Source organism: Theobroma cacao, chromosome 6, assembly GCF_053813885.1.
Source record: "Theobroma cacao isolate CCN51 chromosome 6, ASM5381388v1, whole genome shotgun sequence".
Lineage (NCBI taxonomy): Eukaryota > Viridiplantae > Streptophyta > Magnoliopsida > Malvales > Malvaceae > Theobroma > Theobroma cacao.
The window spans coordinates 2,023,286-2,048,169 of record NC_142644.1 but is presented as its reverse complement, the minus strand read 5'-3'; the positions used below and the strand labels follow the sequence as shown (position 1 = coordinate 2,048,169).

The 24,884-nt window shown below is 31.5% G+C and overlaps 4 protein-coding genes across 11 annotated transcripts; all 4 read right to left on the bottom strand.

The window, feature by feature from the left end:
* Positions 1–990: 990 nt before the first annotated feature.
* LOC18595249 (HSP20-like chaperones superfamily protein) lies at positions 991–2,674 on the bottom strand. Of its 2 annotated transcripts, none has more exons than XM_018123705.2 (2): positions 1,630–2,674; positions 991–1,530 (listed from the first exon to the last, which is right to left on the bottom strand). In XM_018123705.2, the coding sequence occupies exons 1-2, from the start codon at positions 1,934–1,936 to the stop codon at positions 1,115–1,117; spliced, it is 723 nt and encodes a 240-aa protein (XP_017979194.1). In that variant the 5' UTR covers positions 1,937–2,674; the 3' UTR covers positions 991–1,114. The 2 variants fall into 2 exon arrangements, with proteins under 2 accessions (XP_017979194.1, XP_007023179.1); XM_007023117.3 differs by having other exon boundaries at positions 991–1,515.
* Positions 2,675–2,908: 234 nt separating this feature from the next.
* LOC18595248 (DUF4050 family protein) lies at positions 2,909–7,417 on the bottom strand. 6 transcript variants are annotated; one of them, XM_088807404.1, is made up of 6 exons: positions 7,093–7,417; positions 6,875–6,942; positions 4,839–5,100; positions 4,569–4,665; positions 3,462–3,570; positions 2,909–3,380 (listed from the first exon to the last, which is right to left on the bottom strand). In XM_088807404.1, the coding sequence occupies exons 3-6, from the start codon at positions 4,957–4,959 to the stop codon at positions 3,327–3,329; spliced, it is 381 nt and encodes a 126-aa protein (XP_088663530.1). In that variant the 5' UTR covers positions 4,960–5,100; positions 6,875–6,942; positions 7,093–7,417; the 3' UTR covers positions 2,909–3,326. The 6 variants fall into 6 exon arrangements, with proteins under 6 accessions (XP_088663530.1, XP_017979195.1, XP_017979197.1 ...); XM_018123706.2 differs by having other exon boundaries at positions 4,839–5,095; positions 7,093–7,416; XM_018123708.2 differs by having other exon boundaries at positions 3,462–3,528; positions 4,839–5,095; positions 7,093–7,409.
* Positions 7,418–10,361: 2,944 nt separating this feature from the next.
* On the bottom strand, positions 10,362–11,185 carry LOC18595247 (cytochrome P450 family protein). The gene is made up of 2 exons (XM_018122624.2): positions 10,909–11,185; positions 10,362–10,793 (listed from the first exon to the last, which is right to left on the bottom strand). The coding sequence occupies exons 1-2, from the start codon at positions 11,045–11,047 to the stop codon at positions 10,558–10,560; spliced, it is 375 nt and encodes a 124-aa protein (XP_017978113.1). The 5' UTR covers positions 11,048–11,185; the 3' UTR covers positions 10,362–10,557.
* A 5,435-nt stretch (positions 11,186–16,620) lies between these two features.
* On the bottom strand, positions 16,621–21,701 carry PLDALPHA2 (phospholipase D alpha 2). Of its 2 annotated transcripts, none has more exons than XM_018123460.2 (4): positions 21,493–21,701; positions 21,184–21,286; positions 17,763–19,662; positions 16,621–17,344 (listed from the first exon to the last, which is right to left on the bottom strand). In XM_018123460.2, exons 2-4 carry the CDS (start codon positions 21,277–21,279, stop codon positions 16,911–16,913), a joined length of 2,430 nt encoding a protein of 809 aa, XP_017978949.1. In that variant the 5' UTR covers positions 21,280–21,286; positions 21,493–21,701; the 3' UTR covers positions 16,621–16,910. The 2 variants fall into 2 exon arrangements, with proteins under 2 accessions (XP_017978949.1, XP_017978950.1); XM_018123461.2 differs by having other exon boundaries at positions 21,489–21,628.
* Between the last annotated feature and the right edge of the window lie 3,183 nt (positions 21,702–24,884).

Sequence of the window (24,884 nt, the reverse complement as noted above, 5' to 3'; positions counted from 1 at the left end):
AGCAGACAGTGAACTTTCAACACCAAGCTTCTCAGGATAATTGACTGCAAGAAATATGTGGCCTGGTAAGGTACAAAGGGCTGGCTATATATGTTACCCTTCTCAGTGTTCTTTTTTGGGACTTCCAAGTTGTGATAATTCTGTTCCAGAAGAAGGAAAAATCGACCTGTTTCCTTGGTAGCAGCACCGGTTTCTTCTTCCTTTTTCTAACATAAAACTGAACACTTTAATACAAAAATTATGACAGTCGGATGGCTCAGTCTCACGCCATGAGAGAGAGCTGAGAGAGTGAGTTGTTTCATAAATAAACTGTTGAAATCATAGGAGCGACGTCACTCTCTATCTGCCATTTTTCCAGTCTACCAGTGGTTACTTCCAAGTGGTAATAACTTTTCATTGCATGAGCCTACCTATTGGCTAGCTATTAGGCTCCCACTTTTTGATGAGCAGATTAAGCTAAGTTTTTTAAAGTTAATTAAAATACTTTTTATGTTTTTTTTTTGTTTTAAACATAGAAACTGATAATTAATGTTATGAATTTCATGTATTATAATAAGATATTATTTAATTCGACAATATAAAAGAATTATCGGTAAAAATAATGGTTTTACACAAGAAATTAATTATAAGAGGAGAGAAATATATCTCTTATTAATAAAGTAGAAAGGTAGACATAAAGATGTCAATGGGTAATTGTAATTGAATAGGCTGCACTACTCGATTTCATTATAAATAATAATTTTAAATTTTAAATTTTAATTATATATTATTTTTTGTTTATAAATTTTTTATAATTAATTTAATGCTTATTAAAATTTCAACAATTGTTTTAAATATTATTTTAATTGTTAATATATTTTATAAATTAATTTTAATTAATAAATATATATTTATTTTAATCGAATACATTAAACAACTAGAAATAATTAATGGATAGTGAATACATTTCATCAAACCCATTCGTACATATTTGGTCCAAACTCCAAAGGATTACTTAATAAAGGAGAAAGGGTTTTTTATTTCCCATTTCAATTCACACAGTCACCCATGATAACACACAAACACAAACAAATAGAAAAGCATGATAAACTTATCAACTTCATGCATGCCTCCATCAATGTATCTGAACTTCCTTCACATCCTTTTTGGGTTGTTCAGTTCTTGGGATGATAATACAAAGCACCCCATCCTTCAACTCAGCCTTAATCTCATCTACTTTGGCATCCTCAGGCAGCACAAGGCTTGTGTTATAGTAGCCATAGCTCCTGGCAGACCAGTGCTCATCATCGTCCGAACCTCCTTCTTCTTCTTCCTTATGCTCTCCCTTTATAGTCAGGACCCCGTCCTCGATGGTGATCTGAACATCTTCTTTGGTTAGCCCTGGCATGTCGTACCGCAGTTTGTAGCAGCCATCTTGCTCTTTGACTCGTCCCATGAGCTGTGAAGGTGTCAAGTTGAGGTTATCGAATAGCCTGTTTATGTTTTCAGTTGCTTGCAAGAGTGCATTCCCAAGGCCTGAAGGGAAGAATTCTCAGAAGAGAAAAAGAAAAAAAAGAGTCAATCGATTCTTAATTTGTGAAAAGAACCAGGGAAGGGAAGGGAAGGGAAGGGACTAAAGAGATGATATACCATAAAGGGTAGGAGCATAGTCACTTCGCTTATTCCTCCAATTCCAGAGACTCCTGTTTTTCCTCCTTGGGAAAAGCCTGGACTTCTTGTCACCCTCCAAAACAGTTGCTTCTTTGCCTTGTTTTTCCTCATCAAACACCTTACCAGTAGCCGTTACCATAAACCTCTTCAAAATCTCATCATTCCACCTTTGCCTTTGTACCCCACCAACAATACTCCTCTGATCTCCCATGTTGTGACCCAAAAAAGAAGAAGAAGAGGACACCCTTTGTTGCAAATTTCTCAAAGCCAAACGAGCCAGTGCCATTGCTGTTAGAAAAAGTTCAAATGCAGACCAACAGTTGTTTACTTTTGTTTGTTGTTTACTGTTCTAATGTTGATGTTGAGTGAGGAAATATAAAGGAGTGCTTGTCCCTGTTGGGTTTGGATTTTGTGGACGATTTGTAGGGTGTTCTGCGAGGTTCTAGGCTTCTGGGAGCTGGTTGAAACGCTTTCCAGAAAGGGACCTATATCAGCATATTGAAACAGTTGAGAGGATAGTTCTTGGGCCTTCTCAAACATTTACAAACTGTAACTGTTGAGGAGTGTTCCAGAGGGCAAAGCATCTGATGCCACGTCTTTTCTCAATGCGTAAGAGATCATTTACTTTTTATTAGGATAATTATCCTTCTGCGTAATTAATAAAGAAACCATCAAATATCAATGCCTTGCTCAAAAAGGGGAAGAAATCTCTGGCAAGTATCTTCTATGCTTGTATGTTATCCAACCAGACAAAGGCAAAAGTTAAGCCAACAGCTCCATTTAGCAATGGTAGAATTGGTCTACAGGGCCATAACCTCCCCTTTATTTCATTACAACTAATTAGTCCTTGACAGCTTATATAATTTTCCCCAAATGGTATTCAGACAGTCACAGGAAGGTGATGTCACATTTGGCATAGACATGAACCCCTTGAGGTGATGGAATCCCAGGCTGGTCTATAAGAATCTGTAAAGTTAAAAAGAGCTAACTCAAAAGTACCCTTAAGTGTCACGATCCCATTTGGGATCCATGAATCCATCATCGAACTGTATAATAAAATGAGACTGGATAATTAAGTATTCACTACCTGTAGACCGTGACACTTAGCTTGTGAAAAAGAAGACCATAAGCTATGAATGAACCACTATAAAACTACCTGGAATAATTGCTGAAACTTGAAAGAATCCCAATCATGTTTTTCTTTTTCTCTCTGCCTCGAGAAGCCGTATTCTACCCAAGAAAAAATTCCTATGGGACATACTAAACACCTTGGGACATTTTATCATCACTTCTTTTCTGTCAGTACATGTTCAAATTAATGAAAGCAAACTAAAAATTGCCAATGGGATGCATGGCTACCAGTGACCTATGCAAGAAATTTTGCAAAAAAAAAAAAAATTGCTGCCTTGACAGTTGAGGCAGCCAGTATTTTTTTTTTGGATTAGTTTCAATGCAATACAATGGCTTGTCTAAAAGGCCCATTGAGTTGGGGAGGAAAAAGAAATAATCGAAAAAAGGAAGCAGCAGGCAGGTAAGACCCTGAAATTGTGACAGTTGATATACACGCCAGGCTATGCTCTGATGCCTTTTTCCTATTGAAGTAATTAAAATGTTACAACAAGTAAGATGGATATTAATATCTAACCATCTTTCAAATGCACTTGTTATACTGTTGCTCAGTCGTACAGTCCTTCCTGCTCCCAGATGTCCACAAGAAAATCTATCATTTCCTGCCAATTTTCATGACCACAGAAATCAGGTAAACATGTTTATGATTATAATCATATGAGCTTGCTGGAGCTGAGACTTACAGCAAGAGGAATAGGCTGAGGGAATGGCTTGTTGCTCCCAAGCAAACTTTCATAAGTAGCATTCCAACTGCAAAGCCAGAATTGTTTAACCATGCAGAGACAATGAGTGCTGACAAGATAAAGGAAAAAGAAGTTCATAAATGATCAACAGGGTTATATCCCAGAATTGTTTTTCCCTCAGTACATACAAGATGCCATTTCGTACTTTACAAACCTAAGATACAGGTTCTACAATGGCAAGCATCTGGATTTAGTTAAAATCAGGATGCTTGACACAACTCTTAAGACATGAAAAATGATGCAAGAACTATGCATTATTGCAGATATCACTTGTGCTAGAGGAAATATAAACATTAACCTTATCGTTTTCTCTCCTTTTTGGTTTTCAAATCTTCAGGCAATAAATGTTGGGAAACTAAATTTTAACATACACAGGGAATAAAGCAGGGAACAAAGATGTGACTTAATGGGGGAAGCCATTGTAAAGGGTGGAGACAAAGACCAATCATAGATAGTAAAAATAAAAAGGAAGCTCACTTTTAGAGAGCTAATAGAGGATATGGTCGTAAATTAAGCACAGTCACATGATACAATTCACCTAGCCAACCCCACATACATAAAGTTGTTGTAAATATTGTATTTATTCTTTCAAAAAAATTTAAGGTTTGGTAGCACAAATCATCTTTGAAGGTCAAAGCCTGCCAAAACGTGAGAACAATTAAATTTGCTCCCTTCTCCACAAGATTTGAAACTGAAAATCCATTTTGAAGAAATAAGGATTTCTTCCCTTTTTCGTGTGCTTTTGCATGGCCTCAATAAAAAAAATGAACCATGATGATTAACGAAGGTCACCAATTAGACTTAGTAAAGTGGAAAATGATGCATATCAAGTAATTCCAAACAAAATGCTGACTTAAATGCCTTCTAGAATGGAAACAATACGTAGAAAAAGTTGGAATTGATTAACAGCCACTAGCTCATTTTCTTAACAGCAAATATACATATCTGGTCATAGATCATTTTGCAAGTGGATGAGAGTTGATAAGAAGAATTGTACTAGAAGATTTTAAAAATATACTAATTTAATATATTCTGAGAAGAACTCACTTTAGTTTGGGTTCTCGACCCTGTCGTGGCCGGTTTTTGAACTTCTTGTTTCCTACCCAACGCTGCCTCGACTGATTCCAAAGAAGAAGGCCTGCACCTAAGAGCAGTTATAAGATGGTGCAAATACATCCTAATCTTGCTGTAGTGCCCAAAGGGGTCGAAACAGGACTACCCAGATAGGAAGGTAATCCTTATGAAGTTTAACTGTTCATAGAGCTGTCAGGTACATATGTTAATTCAACCAAAGTAACTTAAGAACTAAGAACTTGCCATGGTTTACAAATTCAGAGGGGGCATTAGCACTTGCAGCACTGTCATGGGGATCAAGTGTCTGGTTGCTTGTGCTGATTGATGAGATGCTTCCCTGTGACTGCACTGCACTGTTATCCATATCACAAGTGCTAGTGGTCCAGAAATCTTCTGATATACTGGCTTTCCTCACTGTCTGATCTTGAACGTTTAATCCTTTTGATGACTCATTCACCAAAGGATTGAAAGTGGGCCTCTTATAGCATCCTAGGCAACCACTGCTCTGTTACAAATCACACATAATCATATAAATGATTAGCACCAGCCACCAAAAACTCTAAAGCTGAACCTAATACCCAGATAATAAGTTCATAAGTAGGACATAAGACGATAATTACATGAATTTGAGAGGCCACATGAAAGCATACTTTACATTGTATGTAAAGTATAATAAACAGCATGAGAAGACATCTGTTTCAAAATAACATAACTTGCTAATGACCACCTTAAACAAGAACATCGAACAATAACAACAACAAAGCCTTTTTTATCCACTAAATGGGGTCAGCTAAATTTCACCATTTTATACAGTATAGAACCATATCCTAATTACAATCAAGTTCCTTTCTGATAACTTCCTCCCATGTCTTATTTGGTCTCTGCCTCCCCCTTCTAATATATTCATTCTCCATTAAATCACATAATCTAATAAAAAGCATTCATAAGCCTTCTCCTCACAAGTCCAAAGCAGTTAAAGATGTCTTTCTCATTTTATCCTCAATTGGCACAAGCCCATGTTCTTGAATCCAATCATCTTATAGTCCTAACATTTTGCATCGATGGAGCATCCTCATCTCAGCCACGCTAACTTTTTGTATATGTTGATAGTTAAGAACCCAACATTAGCTATCATAAAAGCAAAGCTGGTTTTCTAGCTGTCTTGTAGAACTTTCCCATGAGCTTAAGAGGTATTTTGCACACACAATTTCCAAAGCACTTCTCCATTTTGGCCACTCTCCTTGTGGATCCTGTTGATACCATCTCCATCAATGCCACCATCATTTTATATGATTGAGTCAAAGTACCGAATCTGTTCAATTTGCAACATGGTTTTTTCTCCAGTTTATTAGTTGCTCCCATTAACATTCCTTTTTTCCTGAACTCGCATGCCATGTACTCTATCTTAGTCCTACTTTATAAAAAACCTTTTGTTCTAATGTTACCCCCCAGAACTCAAGCCTGTTTTAACCCTTATTTTAGTCTCATTTAGTAGAACCATACTATCAACAAAAGCATACATCAAAATATGGTACTTCTGATATACGTGTTAGGTTCATCAATTAGCAAGACAAAGAGATTATGATTCAAAGCAGATCCATGGTACAACAAACTTATTACTAAGCAGAACTGTTCCTGACAATGCAACATTTTAAAACTCGAATCCAAAGCTTGAACTAGTTGGAACAAAGCTAATTAGGTGTAAAACCTACAACAAAGGAGGCCTTAAAGAACTAAGCTTCCTTCCAAGGGAGTATGCTGGCAGTTTTATCTGAAAACTCAACCAACCAAATCTATGACTGAAACCATACATTGACCTTGAAGAATAATGCCCAGCATTGTAATCATATCATTATTACTTGGAAGCAGAGAAAGCTTAAATCCATCAACTACTAAATCAACTTTTGTTTTTCTTTTCCAAACACAACCATAGTGGTCGCAAAGACTAACAATCAACATAGAAAATCCTACACCATTACATTATTTACAGAACCAAGCTGAGCATGTCAATTCCTTAATAATATAGAAAGGGACAGGATGAAAACAATATTCAAATTGGGTTTCATTTCTTTTCACCAAAATGTTTCAAAGTGAATGGCAGAAAACTCAAGACTTAAAACTTCATTCAATCAAACCCACATTAAACAAACAAAGGTAGTTCCAATAAACACAAATATCCAATCAAAAAAAATAAAATAATGAAAACCCAAAGTTTTCAATAAAAGCCCCATAAAATAACAAAAGCATAAGAGAGAAAAAAAAAAGGACCAGAAAATTACCCCATATATACAAAACAAGAACTACCAGGAACTGAGACAGATCTGTCAATAAATGGGAATCTGATTTCCTGAAATGAAAGATCAAAAGAACCCTTAGAGGAACCAGAAAAGGTAATGAAATTTATAGAAATGAAACCAAATATATAATAGAGACATAGCAACAAAAGATATTTTATATTTTGATTAATTTTTTCCTTGGGAAAAGAAAACAAATTTACCTGATAAACAGTGTCGAATTGGGTTTTTCTTGTTTTATTTGGTGTCTCTATCTTTTCCTTTCCTGAAATTAAATCCTGAAAAAAAAAAACCAAATTGGCCTTCTTTCTCCTGATTATGCTTCTCAGATGTGGCTTTGGAGCCTTTTATTTTTTATTATTATTATTTTATATATATTCTTCTTCTTCTTCCTCTCAATCTTCTTTTCTAGTAATTTGGGAAAATTGAAAGAAGAAGAAAAAAAATTGAGAAAGGTGAGAAAATAGTATTGCAGAGGTCACATAGATGAGAGAGTACAGTTTAAGCTTTCCTGAGGTGTTGCTTTTAACCTTCTTCTTTTTGTTTATCCAGCACCAAACTCATGCCATGGCCCAGTAAATTAATAAAAATAAAAATAAAAATTAGTATTATTATTTTGTTTTCAGTGGACCTTTTTTAAATTATAAATATTATATCAAATAAAAAATTACATGTAAATTAAATTAACTTCTAACAACTAATAATTGAACTCTTGACTGGAGTGAAGATGGGGAAATTTTATATTACTTCTATATGCTATAATATTTCCTAATTAATGTTATCATCAATTATTTTATTCTTATGTCAATGGATAGATTATCCGAATTTGAATCTTACTATTTGATTAGATACTCGAACTTTATAAATATTTTATTCAATTTTTTTAATTGTTATCCAAATTCGTTACATATATCTAGACATTATCTGATAAAAATAATTTGAATCATCAATATTTATCTAATCATAATTAATAAATTAAAATTAAATCATAAAAAATAAATTAAATTTTAAAATCATTAATGAATTTCAATAAGTATTAAATTTAATATAAAAATTTATAAATAAAAATTAATATATACATATATATAACTAAAACATAAGAGTAGCCTTATATCACTTCGCAAACCTTACTCGAACTCATGACAAATAATAGTTTTACTGTTTGAATTCTATCCAAACTTGATTATAAGGTATCTTAATCTTATATAACCAAGTACGGTAATATAGGGTATCCATGTACAAGGTACCCATTAATATCCTTAAATATAAATCAATTTTAAAATTTTAAACAAAATGACATTCAATTATTTAAAACACATGTATTCTATTTTTTAAAAGAAAGTACACCTATTGGCTATTGCAATAATTTAAAGGCAGATGAAATGCATTTTAAATATTTATTAGGACATAATTTCCACAAAAGAGTGTAGAGAATTTTTCAACATTGGCATGCCTACCCTACATTATTATTATGTGGATGCTTGCCAATGTATATTTATAAACAATATTTTCTTTATTTTTATTTTTTTTTACTTAAAGCCTCAATAGGTAATATGGTAAATAAAATTACATAATATGTAGAAGATAGGAGAAGATTAACATAAGTTTGAATTTTTTTTTATTTAAATATATTTATCTTTAAATTAAATATTTCGATTCGGATCCAAATCGAAAAGATATTTAATAAAATACATTTCATGTGGAAATAACCTAAGATATTGACATTATGAGTCTTAAATTTGTCATATTGTTGGAAGAATTAAGGCATTGGACTTAGACCAAGCTTGTTTAAGTCCACCCCAAGTCCCAGCTTGAGAGGCCCATATTATTTTTTTTTTGTTTCATTTTTGCTTTTATACTCTTTCAAAGAAAAGAATTTAGAGCTATTAAAAATTAAAAAGACAAGAAAAAAATAATTTAGAATACAGCTTTGTAAAAAAAAAAAAGAGATTATTGCTCATATTAAATTGCAAAAAACAAAACATAAAGAAGTGGAATGCATAATTGGCACCGACTAGCAAATATAATAATTATATAAGAAAAAAATTAAATATAGTCACAGCAAAAGACAAAATACCTAATACTAATAATATTTGGGTGGTTATCAATTTAATGTTGATATACTTATATAAAGTATGTATCTATTTATCAATATAAATTTATAATTAAAATAAAAACAGCAATTAGTTCAATTTTTTTGATAATTAAATAGGTCCATCTAAATATTTTATTTTTTAAAAATAAAAAATAAATAAATAGATGCAATAAATTGCCATAATGTTTGACTGCATTCTAACTAACCACCTATCCTCAACTTAATTAAACCGCCCATCTTGAATTAATTAAACTCCATAAATTAATAATTAATATGGACCACAAAAGGAAAGGAAAATTCAAAGGGTAGTGTTTGGTCAAGTTGGTCAAAATAGTTGGGCTTGTTTGATTTCTTCTCTTTTACAACTTCCATTCTCAATAATTGAAAGGGCTCGAAGAATTGGTCACAAACAAAGGTTTTTTGTTTCCCTTTTGATATTTTTTTTCATAATTTTATATTAAGTGCTTAATTTTATAATATTAATTTTAAATTTTAAATTCAAAATTATATATCAACACGTGATATAAAATTATAAAAAATTCAAACAAACGGTAGATTTGAATAAAAAATTTTCTGTTCGTAACAATTGACAATCAAACTTACATAAAAATTATAGTAAATAGCTGTGTAATGTGGTCCATTATTTTTGTTTGGTCCACAATGTACTAACTAAAAATACCCACCATGTCAATAATTGACAAAATCACTAAATCTTATTGGTTGAATTGAATTGAATGAGTCATGTAAGCAACTTATGTACCAGACAAAGAATTGCCATGGCAATTTGCAATTGGATTGTGAATTTGTAATTAAGTAATTTCCATTTTACCTTTTTGGATGCCTTCTTCTTTTTTTTTTTATCTTTTGACTCAAAGTTACCTGGTGAATAAGGTAATTTTCATTGGGGATTTTCAAAAGCAGAAAAAAGGAGGAAAAAGAAGAAAAGAATCACGGGAATATGATTGAAAAGTAAGATTAAGCCCTAAGGTACCAGATTCTTCTGCACTTAGATAAAATATTATTGCATTAAAGACAAAATGGGTTGTTTCAATATTTGCTACTACACAGATAATTGGGAGTTGGGACTGTTTCAAATCATTTTTTCCCCTTTTTTTTTTTTATATTTTATCTGTTTAAATTGATCAATTTTCTTTTGCCTTGTTGAGTAACAAGCTGCAGGATGAACTTTGAGATTTGTTAATGTTGGACCAATTGTATCAAAAGTAGGGATTAAGTAGCCAAAAATGAATTAAGAAGTGTTAATGGCCATATTCTTGTAGACTGCCTGTTTCCCTGCCCAGAATTTCCTTGGGAGAACAAGGAAAGCAGAGGAGGAGTTAAGAACCAAAGCAATGTACTGATAAAACTCAAAACAGATTGAAATTTACAACCGTTGCCCAACATTCTCATTAACAACCCATAATTTGGATAAAGTTTCTGTCATTTACAATCCTACAGGAAGTGATAGAAGGGGAAAAAAAAGGTCTACAGAATCTGTGTCTACAAAGAGGATAAGAGGGAATCAGGCTTAGACATGACAACATAGAAAAGTTTAAGAACAGCTTCACAGTTATCAATATGAACACTCCATTCTATGCACACGGTCCCTGAGAATTCCATTGTACAAAGCAATCCTGTTTTCCGGCATTTCATTTCTGCAGAATCTATCAACTTTCCTTGATCTTCCTGCTGTTGCTGCAATTAACTTCTTGTTTTGCTCTTTCCTGTACTCTTCTCCATTGCCGCTTGTATCCTTCACATTCTCAGCAAACTGCACTTTCTTCTTCTTTCTACCCCTTCTCTTTCCCTCTTGAAAAAAAAAAATGAAGAAGAAATCCCACCAACAATCAATAAAACATTCCATAAAAGAGAAGACATAATCTTTTAAGGGAAAAAAAAATGGAAGAACCCCATGGCTACATACCTGAAGACAAGCAAGAACGAAGAGTTTGTTTGGAGGGAGGCAAAGTTTTTTGCCTGGAAAAAGTAAGGAAAATAACAGTGCTGGAAACTACCATAGCTGTAGCTAAAACCAAACCCTGTGAGCATATTCCTGAAGACATAGTGGCACGACCTGATAGGAAACCGTGTTAGACCACCGAAGAAAGATAGATGCAGTTAGTAAACTACCTCGTTGTCTTTGCTTATAGACACAAAAGAGGGTGTCAAAGTGGGGTAAATTAGGTGTGTGTATATAGAGACACAGAATATGGTTAAAAAACCTAAAGTGAAATTGAGGAATACTAGAGAAATAGCCGTGAGAATCTGGAGTTCTCTGGTTTGGTTTGCTTTTGTGTATGGGGTATGGTTTGGCATTTTTATAAATCAAGTGCACCACACGGCCAAGGTAAAGTGATAGGAAAGGACAGATGGGGAGGAACTTTTGGAAGAGGAAATGGGTCAACAGAGTCCTGATATGGACTTCTAGAACAAAGTAAAGGGTCAAATGGTTTTTTTTTGTTAAAAAAAAGGATGAGAATGTGCATTAGGTACTGAAGATTTATGGTGTGTGGAGCCAGTTTTAAGCATATTCAAAGCTATGGAGGTCTTTGTTTTAATGGTAGGACATGAGGCAAAAAAATTCCAAGGTCTTAACTGATTTTAGGTTTAAGTCTATATCATGCATGAATTTGCCTTTATTTAACTTTATATATCTTGGTTTTATTTCACCTCTGTTATGCTTTCTCACCTTGAAATTTGGTTGGGCACTGATTATTTATATATAATTTGATGATTTTATATTTATGATTTATGCATTTTAATATGCATTAAGCATTCATAAAAAAGAGAAAAAAAAATTGATTAAGATTTAAGATTCGAATATGCTTTGTATGTGAAAAAAGAAAAAGAACACAGCTTTGTCCATCAGTAAATCTTTTGTAATCTTTGGCTTCTCCAATCTTTGGGAGAAGATTTTTGATCCTAAGAAATACAAATCGAAATCTCTTGTCCTCGTTTTTTTTATGATTTTATGTCATATATTTAATATATTTTTTATATTAGGGTTTCAAGTATTGAATTTAATTTTTAAAAATTAAATTTTTTTATTAATAGTATAAAATTAAATATTTGACGTAAAATTATAAAAATAAACTTCAAGTTGCATAAAATTATATAAGTGATCTGCGAGAGACGTTAAGGATTTTTATTCTAAAAAATATTAGTATATTTTGGTATTGACTTCTAGTGGTTATAGTTAACTTATATATATCTATATTATGTTTTGTTCACAATAATCTATTGCTTTTTTTTTTCTTTTTGTGGTATGTTGCTTTCTTTGACTATATAAGGTTTTTTTTTATTTTTTTTAATTTACTAGGAATATCATATGTATAGTATTTTATTAGTATTGAATAATATTAATAAATTCTACTTCCACATTTTATATATATTTATATGTTGTGATAACAACACATAAAGTTTTAGATAGGTTTTACTTTTTTTAGTCAAATATTATTTCTTCATGGTTAACTCATATGAAGCTTCGTTTACTTTGATTTTTTCAAACTGATCAGACGACAAATTCGACTCAAGTTCATATTTTTTTGGATGATGACAAATTTCATGACAAAAACGACCTTATTACAAAGACAACATAATCATGAAACTTACAATTATAAGTGATGAATCTCTACGTAAACTTTTGTTTCAGTTGAATAATTACAGGATTAATGTAGTAATTGATAGAATTAATGTAAGTGAAATGCTACCGCAAGATAACTCTTCATCCTTTTATATGATCTACCATAGTTTGAGGAAGGTTGATTTGATCACAATTTTATGTACTACTATTAATAACTTTCCTCTTAAAAAATTAGTAACTTTTAAAAATATAAAGGAGGTTAAAAATAATATTGATAGTGATTACCATTTAAGTCCATCCTATAAATATATTAAAGCAATTAAATATATGAATCAAGTTAATGATAAGCATATGAATTTCGTATTTAATTGTGTTTCTGTGTAAATATTTTCACAAATCTTTTTTTATGAAAAATTGTTTTTTAAATTTAAAAGTGAATAGGTCACAAGATTATTACTCTCTCTTTAGAAAGTTAACATAATGAGGTAAGTAACGTCCGTAGTCATGAATTTCTTACGATTTTTTTAGCTGCTCGATGTGAGATCGAAATACCATACTTATCGTGATTAATGAATCAATTAAAATTGTGGAATTAAAAATATAAAAGCATAATATTCAAAAAAGTTCTTAAATTATTAAAAAAATTTAAATAAACCCTTATATTTTTATTATGTTTAATTAAATCTTTATATTTTTATTTTGAACCAAATAAACTTTTGTACTTTTTATTTTGAGTCAAATAATCCATTATAACTAATGATTGACTTAATCAAAATATTATTTATCATTTTATATCTCATAACGTTGACGTGACATATTAGTATATTATAATTAATAATGACATGATATACTGATTTAACATGATAATATGATTATGTGACTTTTTTACTTTTTACATCAATATTGTATTAATATCATATGAATATAAATGATAAATGATATTTTAATTAATAATAATTAATTAATTATTAATTATAAAATTTTACTTATTTATAAAATAAAAAAATATAAAAACTTAATTAAATATAATAAAAAATTTATTTAAAAATTTTAAAATAATTTAAGTATTTATTTGAGCATTTAATTGATAAGTATTTTAGTTGACTAGCCAAACTTGGCAAAATCAATCATAGTGGTCCTAGCGGATAAAATCAAAGAATGCCAATAAACGAGCTTGTTACAAGTGGAGGCAAAGGATATGGGAGAACCTCACAATTGGGCATGACAGCTGAGCGACACCTGTCCAATCAACCATGTGAAACCATGACTTCATTTTGTGCATTACTTTTGACACGCTTACACGTGGTCCTCATGTAATTCCTTTCTATAACCTTGGTTTGTACGTACCCCAATCTTGCCATGTGTCTTGCCTTTTGTTTTGATTTTCTCTCTTTCTTAGACTTTCCATCTACTTTCCGGGAAAAGAAACAAAAATCTAAATCCTGGTTGTTCTTTTTTTTTTATATATAATTTTATAAATTTTATTTTGTACCTTTTAAAATTCAAATTCATAATCTTCCTAAAATATATAAACCCCGTATTGATAAGCTTTTCAAAAAATTTTTTACTTATTCAATATGGAATTAAAACGTTCAACTTACTTCTTAAAGTATTTAATATGACATTTTCTTTCTTTAAATTAAATTAAAAAATAAAATCTTGTTTCTTTCAAACTTGTATTTATTTTTTCTCTCTTATTTCCACTATCTATTATGTTACTTTAAGAATATCGAATTCTTAATTCGTTATGTTGATTTTTAGGTTAAGTTGAACCGATTTAAGGTGAATTTTCAAAATTCAAAATTGTAATAAATTGAATTAAAATCTCAACATTTGACCGTCGGTATAATTTGTAGTAAATGTTTTTTTTTTTATTTCTGTACAATTGTATCTAATTAAATCTAAATTTCTTTCTTTCTTTCTTTTTGTTATCTTAAATTTCAATTTTTTTTCTATCCACCTAAACAAATATGAACATTTATATCTTTCTAATTGTTTTTATAAATTTTAATACATCAAAATTGAAATTATAAATAAAAATATTTCCATCCACATTCTTGAAATAAAATATTTGAATTTTCATGATTATTTTTTTTTGGAATTGAATTTGTTCAAGTCCATGTGTTGCATGCTTGTCTAGATAAATCCAATTTCAATTTGGATTTTGTTTTCATGTAAATAAAAAAGACAAGAAACAATCGAAACCCTACATTTGATCATTTTCAAAGGGTACTTGTGATATTTGCCAGATGCTTAAATAATTAACACACACGTATAATCATCATCATCATCATAAATTCATAATGCATTTTAATTAACTTACTCAATTTATGTCCTTTTCAGTTTTCAATTGGTCCTTGGCGCTTTTAATGATGTGAAAATGCCATACCTTAATAGTACAAAAATGATTTTCTTTTAGAATATCACATTTTAATTATTTGAAAAACATATACTCACATTTTTAAGATGGAAAGTGATTTCCATCTTTTTTTTTCTTTTTAATTATATTTTTCTCATTGTTATGATGAATTTTGATTTTATTATTATACAGAGTTTTTTTGGTAAAAAAAGAGTTAATGTTACAATTAATAAAACGAGATGTATTAAAGACGACCAAAAAAAAAAAAAGATTGAAGCAGTGTTTGAAATGATAAGTGCTTGTTGCAGGAGGCGAGAGATACAAGTTAGTAAAAAGTAAGAAAAGTATAGCATGGAGCAATATGGAGAATAGGATAGAAAGAGTTGAATAAAAGAGAGTTTTGGAAAGGGTTTAGGGAGGGTTTTGAAAAGGGAGTCTATTGATTTTCTAGTGTATCCTTGATGAATTGTCAAAATTTTTAAGATAAAATATTCTCACTATCTAACTTTTAATCATAGTTTATACGAGTTCATTAATTTTCGAAATAGACATTCTACCTCAAAAGTGTAAACACCGTTAACAGAAAATATGAAAAGATTAAAATGTTATTTTTTTCTCAAACAATGTGATCGACCGACGATGCTCCCATTCATCAGTCAACCACCCCACAACATGTGCTCTCCAAGAAAAGGGAGCATTGATCGGTGCTCTCCACAGAGGTGCTCCTTTACCTTAGGAATTTTTTTTAAAAAAAGTATAATAATAATTTTTAAAATTAATAAAAAGTAAAATTATCTTTTTAATATTATCACGTCATCAAACTAACGGAAATACAAACAATTTGACTAACTGCTGGACTATATCTAATGGAAAATATTTTTTTGAGATAAAGTATCTATTACGAAAACTAATAGATCCATTTGAAATTATGATTAAAAGTGATGAGAAAATTTTACTCAAATTCTTATATATACAAAGTAGAACGCTATTGATTAGAAAGTGTTTATTGGATGTAATGATCAGATCCAAAGAGAAAACACAAAACAAAAACTGTTTTGGATTTCAATTATCAACTTGAGTTAGTTGATTAGATTGGATAATTGATAATGATTAGAACCAATAATTTCAATTGACAAGGGATAAGAACAATCATTTTCCATTGTAAAATGATTTAGAACAATAAATTCAATAATAAAAGATGTCCATTTCTATTATTGTGGATGCTGTGTGGCAATCCTTCATTGTGGGGTTTTTTTCTTCTTCTTTTGTCCTCTTTAATCTTGATTATCATTGTTTCATGATGGGTACATTTTCTGATTCTATTCACTGATCACAATATGAACCAAAAATTGAAGTTGCAGGTCAAGAATTTATTGTGGTTATTACATCCTGGAATTGGATATATTTCTTTCTGATTGTCATGAATAAAGATCAAAAGGACTTCGATATTTTTGAATATCACATGAATTATATGTTAGTCAACTTTAGAAAGTTGTGGATGAAATCCCAGAATTGGTAAGGATGAGGTCTCAGTTGCAAACAGTAACTGTTGACTACCCTAAACCCTGTTTATGATCATCTATACCTCACAGTGAGTGAGGTGATTAAGCTCCATTTCAATAATCTTTCAGCAGATCATGAAAGTCAATACGAGAAGCATTCATGAGAATTTCGCCGAACTACTACAGAATTGATTCCTCACAAAGTAGTAACAACTGATAGTAATTAAGATAACCACAGGAAACATACAAGAATCAGATAAACACAGGCTATAAGTTTTATGCCAGTCAGCATCAGAATCACACCATAGCATCACAGCTATTTAGTTTCAGATATGAACACCCTGACAGAAAAATAATGGCAACTCTGCTGCTCTGCCGGCTATGACACAATCACAAAACATGATTTATTGCTACTAACAGAGCCAGTGCCACAGAACTAGAGAAGGTAAGAAATTATCACTTAAGAAAAAGGTTGAGATCCCCTAAGTAGTGAGGATAGGGGGGAGGTAATCAGATTTGGCACCAAGAACACGAGCCTTTGTGTCAGGGAAGAACTCAAAGCCTGGCAGTTCAGTTACGGTTCCCTCACTAGAAATACCAATGGGGTATCGAAGGAGGTGACCAGGCAAGTCTCGCTCAAGTGACTCACTTGAATACAGATCCCAATATTTGTCAGCAATCTGGTTCACCTTCCTGACACACTCCTCACTTTCTGGAAAGAGGAAGGTATCATCAAGCATGCCAAGGTGCTCATACCACAGTGCCATACGGAAACCATGGACCTGACCTCGTGCCGGTTGCCTAACTGATAGATGATATGGTTGATAGGCTCCCATGGCTATCTCAGAGTCTCTAGCACCATCCATTGATCGTTGGTTAATGTTGGCTGATCCAATTATTATGTATTCATCATCAACTGCAGAAAGCAAAGAAACGTTAAATGAAATATAAGAATCAACAAGAAACATAATAAACAATGAAAGGACCTTCGTGCTCAAATGAGATTCAAATGAAATGGCCTTTCTCTATTTTTTGCAGCACCATGCTCTATAAGTTACACAATCATAGCTCCTTATGCCACCTAATTCAAAGGAAATTTTCCTCATGACACAAACCATAGTGGATATGTTCTGCAAAGGCTTGCATTGATTCATAAAGAAATTTTAACATTAGTGCTTCATCACACTAGTGGTTTGAACAGTTGAAGACAGCTTACCACATTATCAATTATCCAGAAAAAAAAAATTTTTCCCCAAAATCAGAGCTAAAATTTAATAAACAGTAGTATGTGAGGTGTGTGTGCATCAAGTTACTTAGAGGTTTTCATCACCTACCAATCATCATTTTGGCATGAACATAGATCATGAAACGACGGGCCTCCTGGGCTCTGGCATAATCTGTATCAGGCTCTGGCTTTTCTGAAGGTTCATATTCTCCACCATTCTTCACCTCCCGGTTCCCAAGGCAGAAGAATGTTAAATAGTTTCGGGGATCCTCCTCACTACCCTTATCTCTGAGAGCATTAATGATATCACTATACATCATGTCCATTGTCCTTTTCTGCCAATCTAATATTGCCTGAACTGATGCACTCTCTGGGATTCCTTCTGGCCACATAGGGACAACAACATAAACTGTAAACCTCTCTCCTGCCTGAATCTTGCTAACAATCTTAAGTGAAAGCTCTTTTGGAATCAGATGCAAAGCATTGATATCCTCAGGCTTAATGCCATCAGCACTCCAGCCAAAGGAGCTTCCAAGGAAATACTGATTTTCAATATAGATGTAATTCTTTGCTCGTCTGATAGCATTAATATAGGCATCCTGAATACTTCGGTCAATAATATTGTCCTTTCCACTGACAAGCCCAGCCCTGGCAGCATCTTCTGGTGTCTCAGGGAATCCAAAAGCAGCCCCACCATCAATGGATCTAAATAATTGCACATTCCAAGTCTCATGGTCATCAAGGAACGTAACTGGAGATGGGGGGATGATGATACCTTCAAGCTCCCTCAGCTTAACAAGCACATCTTTACCACCTTGTTTTTTCCATCTTTGCTCAAAATTGAACAAGACATCCCAAGCAATTGGCCCTTCAAGTCGGGAGTGGATGTCGTGCCAAGGTTCCCTTGGACCACCTTTGGTGATTGCAGCACCAGTAAAGTTTGGCTGATGGAAATCATCATGGTGAGCCGTGTCCAAGGTCCTGAAAAGGGAATGGAAAGGGGTGTCATATCTGCCATCACAAAGATCAATACCTCCGACAAAACTCACAATTCTCCTCGTCTCTGTATCTCCATTAGGCATTGCAGCATCCACCACAACAATTTTCTGGTGATGAGTGAACATGGTAGAAATCTGTAAATCCTGGACAAAACTTCCACCATCGTCTGGATTACGAGGGCATAAGACACAGTTGACATCAGTATCCTTGAAGAAGTTTTCAGTTTCCTCATCATGGGTTGCCATCAGTCCATCCTTCTTCAGCAAACCAACAGATGTTCTGTCATCCCAAACAAGCATATTAACCCTGACACCTTCACTTGCTTTCTTTTTAAGCAGATCACCAAGAGTGATGTCTCCCCCAGGCTTTGGCCTTCTTGAGTCTCTCACCAAAGTGATCTCAGTATAAACAGACCAGCCAGTAATGCAGATCAAGTGTTTAGCATTGGTGATAGCATCAAAAACATCTTCCCAACATCTATGTGGCTCAAAATATTTGCCTCCAGCAAGAGGAATTTTAGGAACAAATCCATCTGGGATATGAGCATCCTGGTATAGAGAAACCTTACATCCTTGTCTCTGTGAGTAAAATGTAAATGGAACTCCAGGAAATTTCCGACTTATGATGCCGCGATTCCAGTTGCGGTCCCTCGTCACATCAAAATATTGAAGCTTCACATGGATTTTACCACCACTTTCTATAGGATTCTTGTCTTCATCCAGGATCTCAACCCACCTATCCACTTCTTCTCCACTTAAGAGTTCATCAACAGATACATATGCTCTTCCAATCAGAGTGGCTCCAATAGGATTGTCATCCTTGACAGTGAATACTACATTGGAAGCTCGATGGGCACAGTAAATGTGAAAAGACTCGTACCACCTTGGGTTGGAAATTTCTTTTTCTATTATTCTGGTTCTTCCAACTCTAGCCCTTTCAAGATCAATAGTTGCGTAAATCTTTGGAATTCCTTTGCCAATACCAATTGTCTCCTCAACATTAGCCATAAGCTGCAAGAAGAATATCATCCATAAAATACTCGAAGAATAGAAAAGAGGTGATATACGTTAACAGTTTAAAGAATGAGATGACAAGTTAACACAGACAAAGTCATTATTATGATGCCATCTTAAGTCAGGAAGGCCAAGATTTCAGCTCTGAAACCCTAAATTGTGGAACAGGCTTATATTTCAGAACAAGGAAAATAAACAAGACATAGACCTCATTGACAGAGTTGCTAAAAGAAATGGAGAAAATCTGTTCCAACAGTGTGAAAGAACTGAACACAAAACAATCTGATAAAGAAAATTAAATCTTGCCTTAACCTTCAAGAAATATAGCCAACTATGGCACACCTAAGAAGAGTAAAAAACCTGGTATTGAAGTTCATATTAAAATGGTATAAATCAGTAAAAGGTATTGCCAGTGTCAATACAGCTATAGGAAAACAATGTTGAAGACAAAGGTAAAATGTCATTGGTAAATAGGCAGAAATCTGTCCTGCTGTTTCCCAATCCAAAAAAGACAGGAAAGCAATGTCTATTTACCAGGTTAAGGTTCAACAGCTATTTAAGACATGTTTGCAACACAGTAAAAAGCAACCCAAATAGGTATTGACTATTGAACACATTTTCACAGGCAAAAGTGCATTTATTTCATAAGCCCTGACATACGTAATCCAAGAACTGAATCAGATATATTTCAAAGTCAAGAAAATGAATTTATATAATTTGATCATGAGAGTATTCAAATAGAATTGACATTCAACTTATACACACATGTGTGCACACGCATAGACAAACACACACAACACAATCAATACCCGCACCTTCCTTTGCCACTAACACTAACCATGGCCCTTCAAATATAGATGCTAGATGCATACATTATTACCCCACACATGACTATCCATACCTCATGGATGCAATCCTAGTACAACAACCCAGCCAAAAAAAATTACCGAAAAACTAAATAGTCTTGCAAAAGTATGCTTGCTACGACTATGAACATCTTAAAGCATTTTCTCTTTTTAGAATCATCCAAACTGTTTCCTCTGAAAAGGTCTGTTGTGTGACTATGCATCAGTGAAACCATCTCCATACACACTCTAACTAGGACTGGAATTACCGAATGGAATATCCTCAGAGCATTTAGTCGGCCCCATTAGTGGATCTCAGAATGGAAGGTCTAATCTTATCCAATACTCCCCACTTCTGGAAAGATACATATATCTAATATCTAATATATACAAAAGTGATGTAATCATTCGGAATTTTAACAATAAAAATTAAAAAAGAAAGAAAACTCAATTACTGTTTTCAAGATCTTGACTTTCGAAAACTAGTAAGATCAAAACCACCCCCATCACCCATTTTCTCAGATTTATTCCAAGATACCACAAAACGGGTAACTCTCCAAAAACCAAAAGAACTGATTAGTAAACTAAGAAAGTCCAAAAACTTGAATACCCAGAACAAGAAAATCAAAGAAGAAGTAAACAATGATCCTGATCCAGTATAAACAATTCATACCTTCCGGAAGAAGTGACCACCTCCACCACCACTATGAAGCTTATCAGCTTCATAGATCGTAACATGTAAAGTCCCATGAAGCAATATATCCTCCATTTCTCACCTAAAAAAAGAACAAACAAAAAGAAAAAAGAAAATTAAGTTAACCCCAGATAAACATATCTTACATAATCACCTTATCAACACTCCTTAAAAAAAACCAATCAAAAAACAGTGGAAAACGGAGATGATCAGTGCCACAAATGAAGACTTGGAAAACAGAGTGATCAATGGGGAAAAGAGAAAAGGGTATATTAAAAAAATACCAACTTTGGTCCAACAAGAAAGAGATCAGAGGATTTGAAGCAGCACAGTGTAAAGATTTTTGTTCTCCTTTTGTGGGTGGGATCTGATCTGATGCTCACTGGGTTTGCATTTATCATGCAAAATAGCGCGTATTAGGAGTGTAATGGTTATGAAGTCATGTGGGAATGTGAAGGAGAGAGTAAAGAGGAAATTAAAAACACAAAAAAAAAAAAACAAAAGAAAAGAAAAGAGGGAGAGATCCTGGAAACCAGCCCGTAAAAAGCTTCCCCGTGGAGGGAAGGAAAGGAAGCGAGAGAGTGTGAAAGGATTTGTTTGTAATTATTAGAAATGGGTTTGATGTTTCCTAGAATTTAACTATGGCAATGAATAAGAAGAAAAGTTTTGCTTTTGTGTCCTTTTTTTCTTTTTTGATATTGATGGCCATTTTTTGAATGAAGGAGAATAGGAGCGCATTCCCACCCTTTTGGGTAAACACCAACAAAATTAAGGATAAGGGTAAATTAATTCAAGGATGTTTGAGTTTGAGGAGTATTAAACAAGCTATGAATAAGGATATTAATAGGTACCTCATAATGGAGTACTTTGTACTATCTACTCCGATTAAATAAAATTATGATACCCTATAATAGAGTTTAGATAGTAAAATTGTCACTCATCACAAGTTCAAGTAAGCTTAGGGTAGTGTTTATAGGGTACTATTACACGAACTCGATTATATATAAATATGTTTAATATTTAATATTAATTATATATATATATTACTTTTTAATTATAAAATTTTTAGAATTAATATAATATTTACTAAAATTCATTAATTGTTCAAAAACCCAAAATATGATTTTAAACTTTAATTATTTTTTATGAACTGATTTTAATTTATTAATTTAATTTTTATTAATAATATACATAAAAAATTAGTTTAAATTTATTTTAATTGAATATTTAACAAATACAAGTATTTAATGAGTAATGTTTGGAATATTAGGATAAGGGTTTGAGTAGCAACTTAGAAATTTAATTGGATATTTACAAGGTTCAAGTATCTTATAAAATAATAAAATTTAGTCTAAGATACTTAAAAAGTAACGAGATACTCTACCAGTTAACATCTTATAAAAAAATATTAAATATTTTTTTTGTAACTCAAACTTTGGATCATCCAATGATTTGAACAAATTTTTAGTGGTGTACAAAATTTTAAGTTCAAATCATAAGATAAATATAATGAAAATTATAAAACAAAAAGAGAATTATCTCTTATAGTATAAAAAGAAAAATTGTTGAAACTGTTCAATTTATAAAATCACAACGCAAAAAATGATATTTATAAATTTTGAAGGGGGTAAAAGAAAAATATGCAAAAGATCTGGGGGTATTTGGTAACAAAATAGTTGTATTATTTATGGAGATATCATTATAAATTAGACGCACGATTTTTAAGGCAAAATATTGCAGATCCCGGAACATTCTGCAGGCCAAAATTAAAATCAGGTGCACCGACCAGGCAATACTAAAATCGTGCACCGCATTTTCCCATGGTTTAGCTCATAATCAGCGGCGGTGGAAGCTCAAGCGCACCTGGATATACTGTTCCAAATCTCACTGGAAATAATTCTTTTTACCACATGCTCTGTCGGATTTTGACAAGGAATGAGGAATATTTTACAATTTTGCAATAATAAACAAATGAAAAATCATTGTGAGTGTGTAAAATCTATTCATTTACAGTGTATCGATCGGACATAAATCTTAAAATGATGATATTTTAAAAAAAATTATAAATTATTTAAAAAAATCTTAATATTTTTTTATTTTTTATTATATTCAGTCAAAATTTTGTATTTTTATTTTATAACTAAATAATAATTGATTAATAATTTATAATTAAAATATTATCTATTATTTTATATTATATGATGTTAACGTGATATTGACATTTTATAATAAATAATTATATGATATGTTAATATAATATAATAATCTAATTATGTGATATTTTTTATTTTTAATGTGAACATCATGTTAATACCACATGGGTATAAAATAATAAATATTATTTTGATTAATGATGATTCAATAATAATTAATTATAAAAATTTATTTAATTTTATATTAAAATATATAAATTTGATTAAACGAAAAGATAAAATATAAAATTTTAAATATTTCATCAATTTTAAAATTATAAAATGGTAAAAAGGAGTCCTTGTCTTGCAAATGACAATAAAGTAATGGACATGTGGACAACATCTTTAATGGGTGGAAGAGGTTGATTACGGGTTGGTTGGTGAACCGATTAAGGTGCCTTTTGTTCTTTGTCTCTTAAATTATCTTTGCCCTTTCTTAACTTATTATTTTAATATTTTTAAATACTATTTAATAACTTGTTTGTTTGCTCATATATAATAAACGCAATAAAATAGACCTTAATAAACGAAAATGTATAATATCTAAAAGACTCTTAAATTATTTAAAAAAATTTAAAATTTTTTTATATTTTTATTTTAAATTAAATAAATTTTGATTATTAACCAATGGTTAACTGTTATTAATTGAAATTTCATTAGTTACTTTACATATAATGAGTCCTATGCTAATATATCATAACAGATAATGATGTGGCATGTTAATATAATATGATGGCATGATCATGTAACATTTTTATTCTTTATGTTAATGTCATATTAGTATCATATGAACATAAAATAACAAATGATATTTTGATTAATAGTAATTAGTCGACTATTAATTATAAGACCTTATTTAGTTTAAAATAAAAATATAAAAATTTAATTAAATACAATTGAAAAATAAAAATTTATTTAAAATTTTTTAATTGTTAGAGACTTTTAAAGCATCATACTTAAAAAAAAAAAACTCTAGTATGAATGTAGAGAAAGATTATTTGAAATGTTGAACTTGTGTTGATTGACTGTAAAAGACATTTATTGAATTAATAATTTTTTTTTTCATTTTACTACATAAAGAATTGTGTACTTTTTAATAATTTTTTTATCAATATATATATATATATATAAAGATTTAAGCTCCTTATATTCAATTATGAGACAAATTCGGATAATATTTTTAATATTTAACTTAGATTTAGATAATTTTTGAGTATCATTTTTAAAATACTTTAAACTTTAACTCGATTATACATATATATTAATATTATATATAATATTTTAAAAAATTTTAATTTATAATTAATCTCTTGAGAAATAACTAAAAAATAAGTATTAAAACTAGAAAAAAAAGAGAAAAGAAATCAGAGACTAGAAAGGCATTGAAGGGTTGATATTTGGTTAACAGGCGGCTGACATTTGCGCACGTGTCAACGTCATTGCCCGGTTGGTAACATGATTAGATATGGAGACTAATAAAGTTGATTA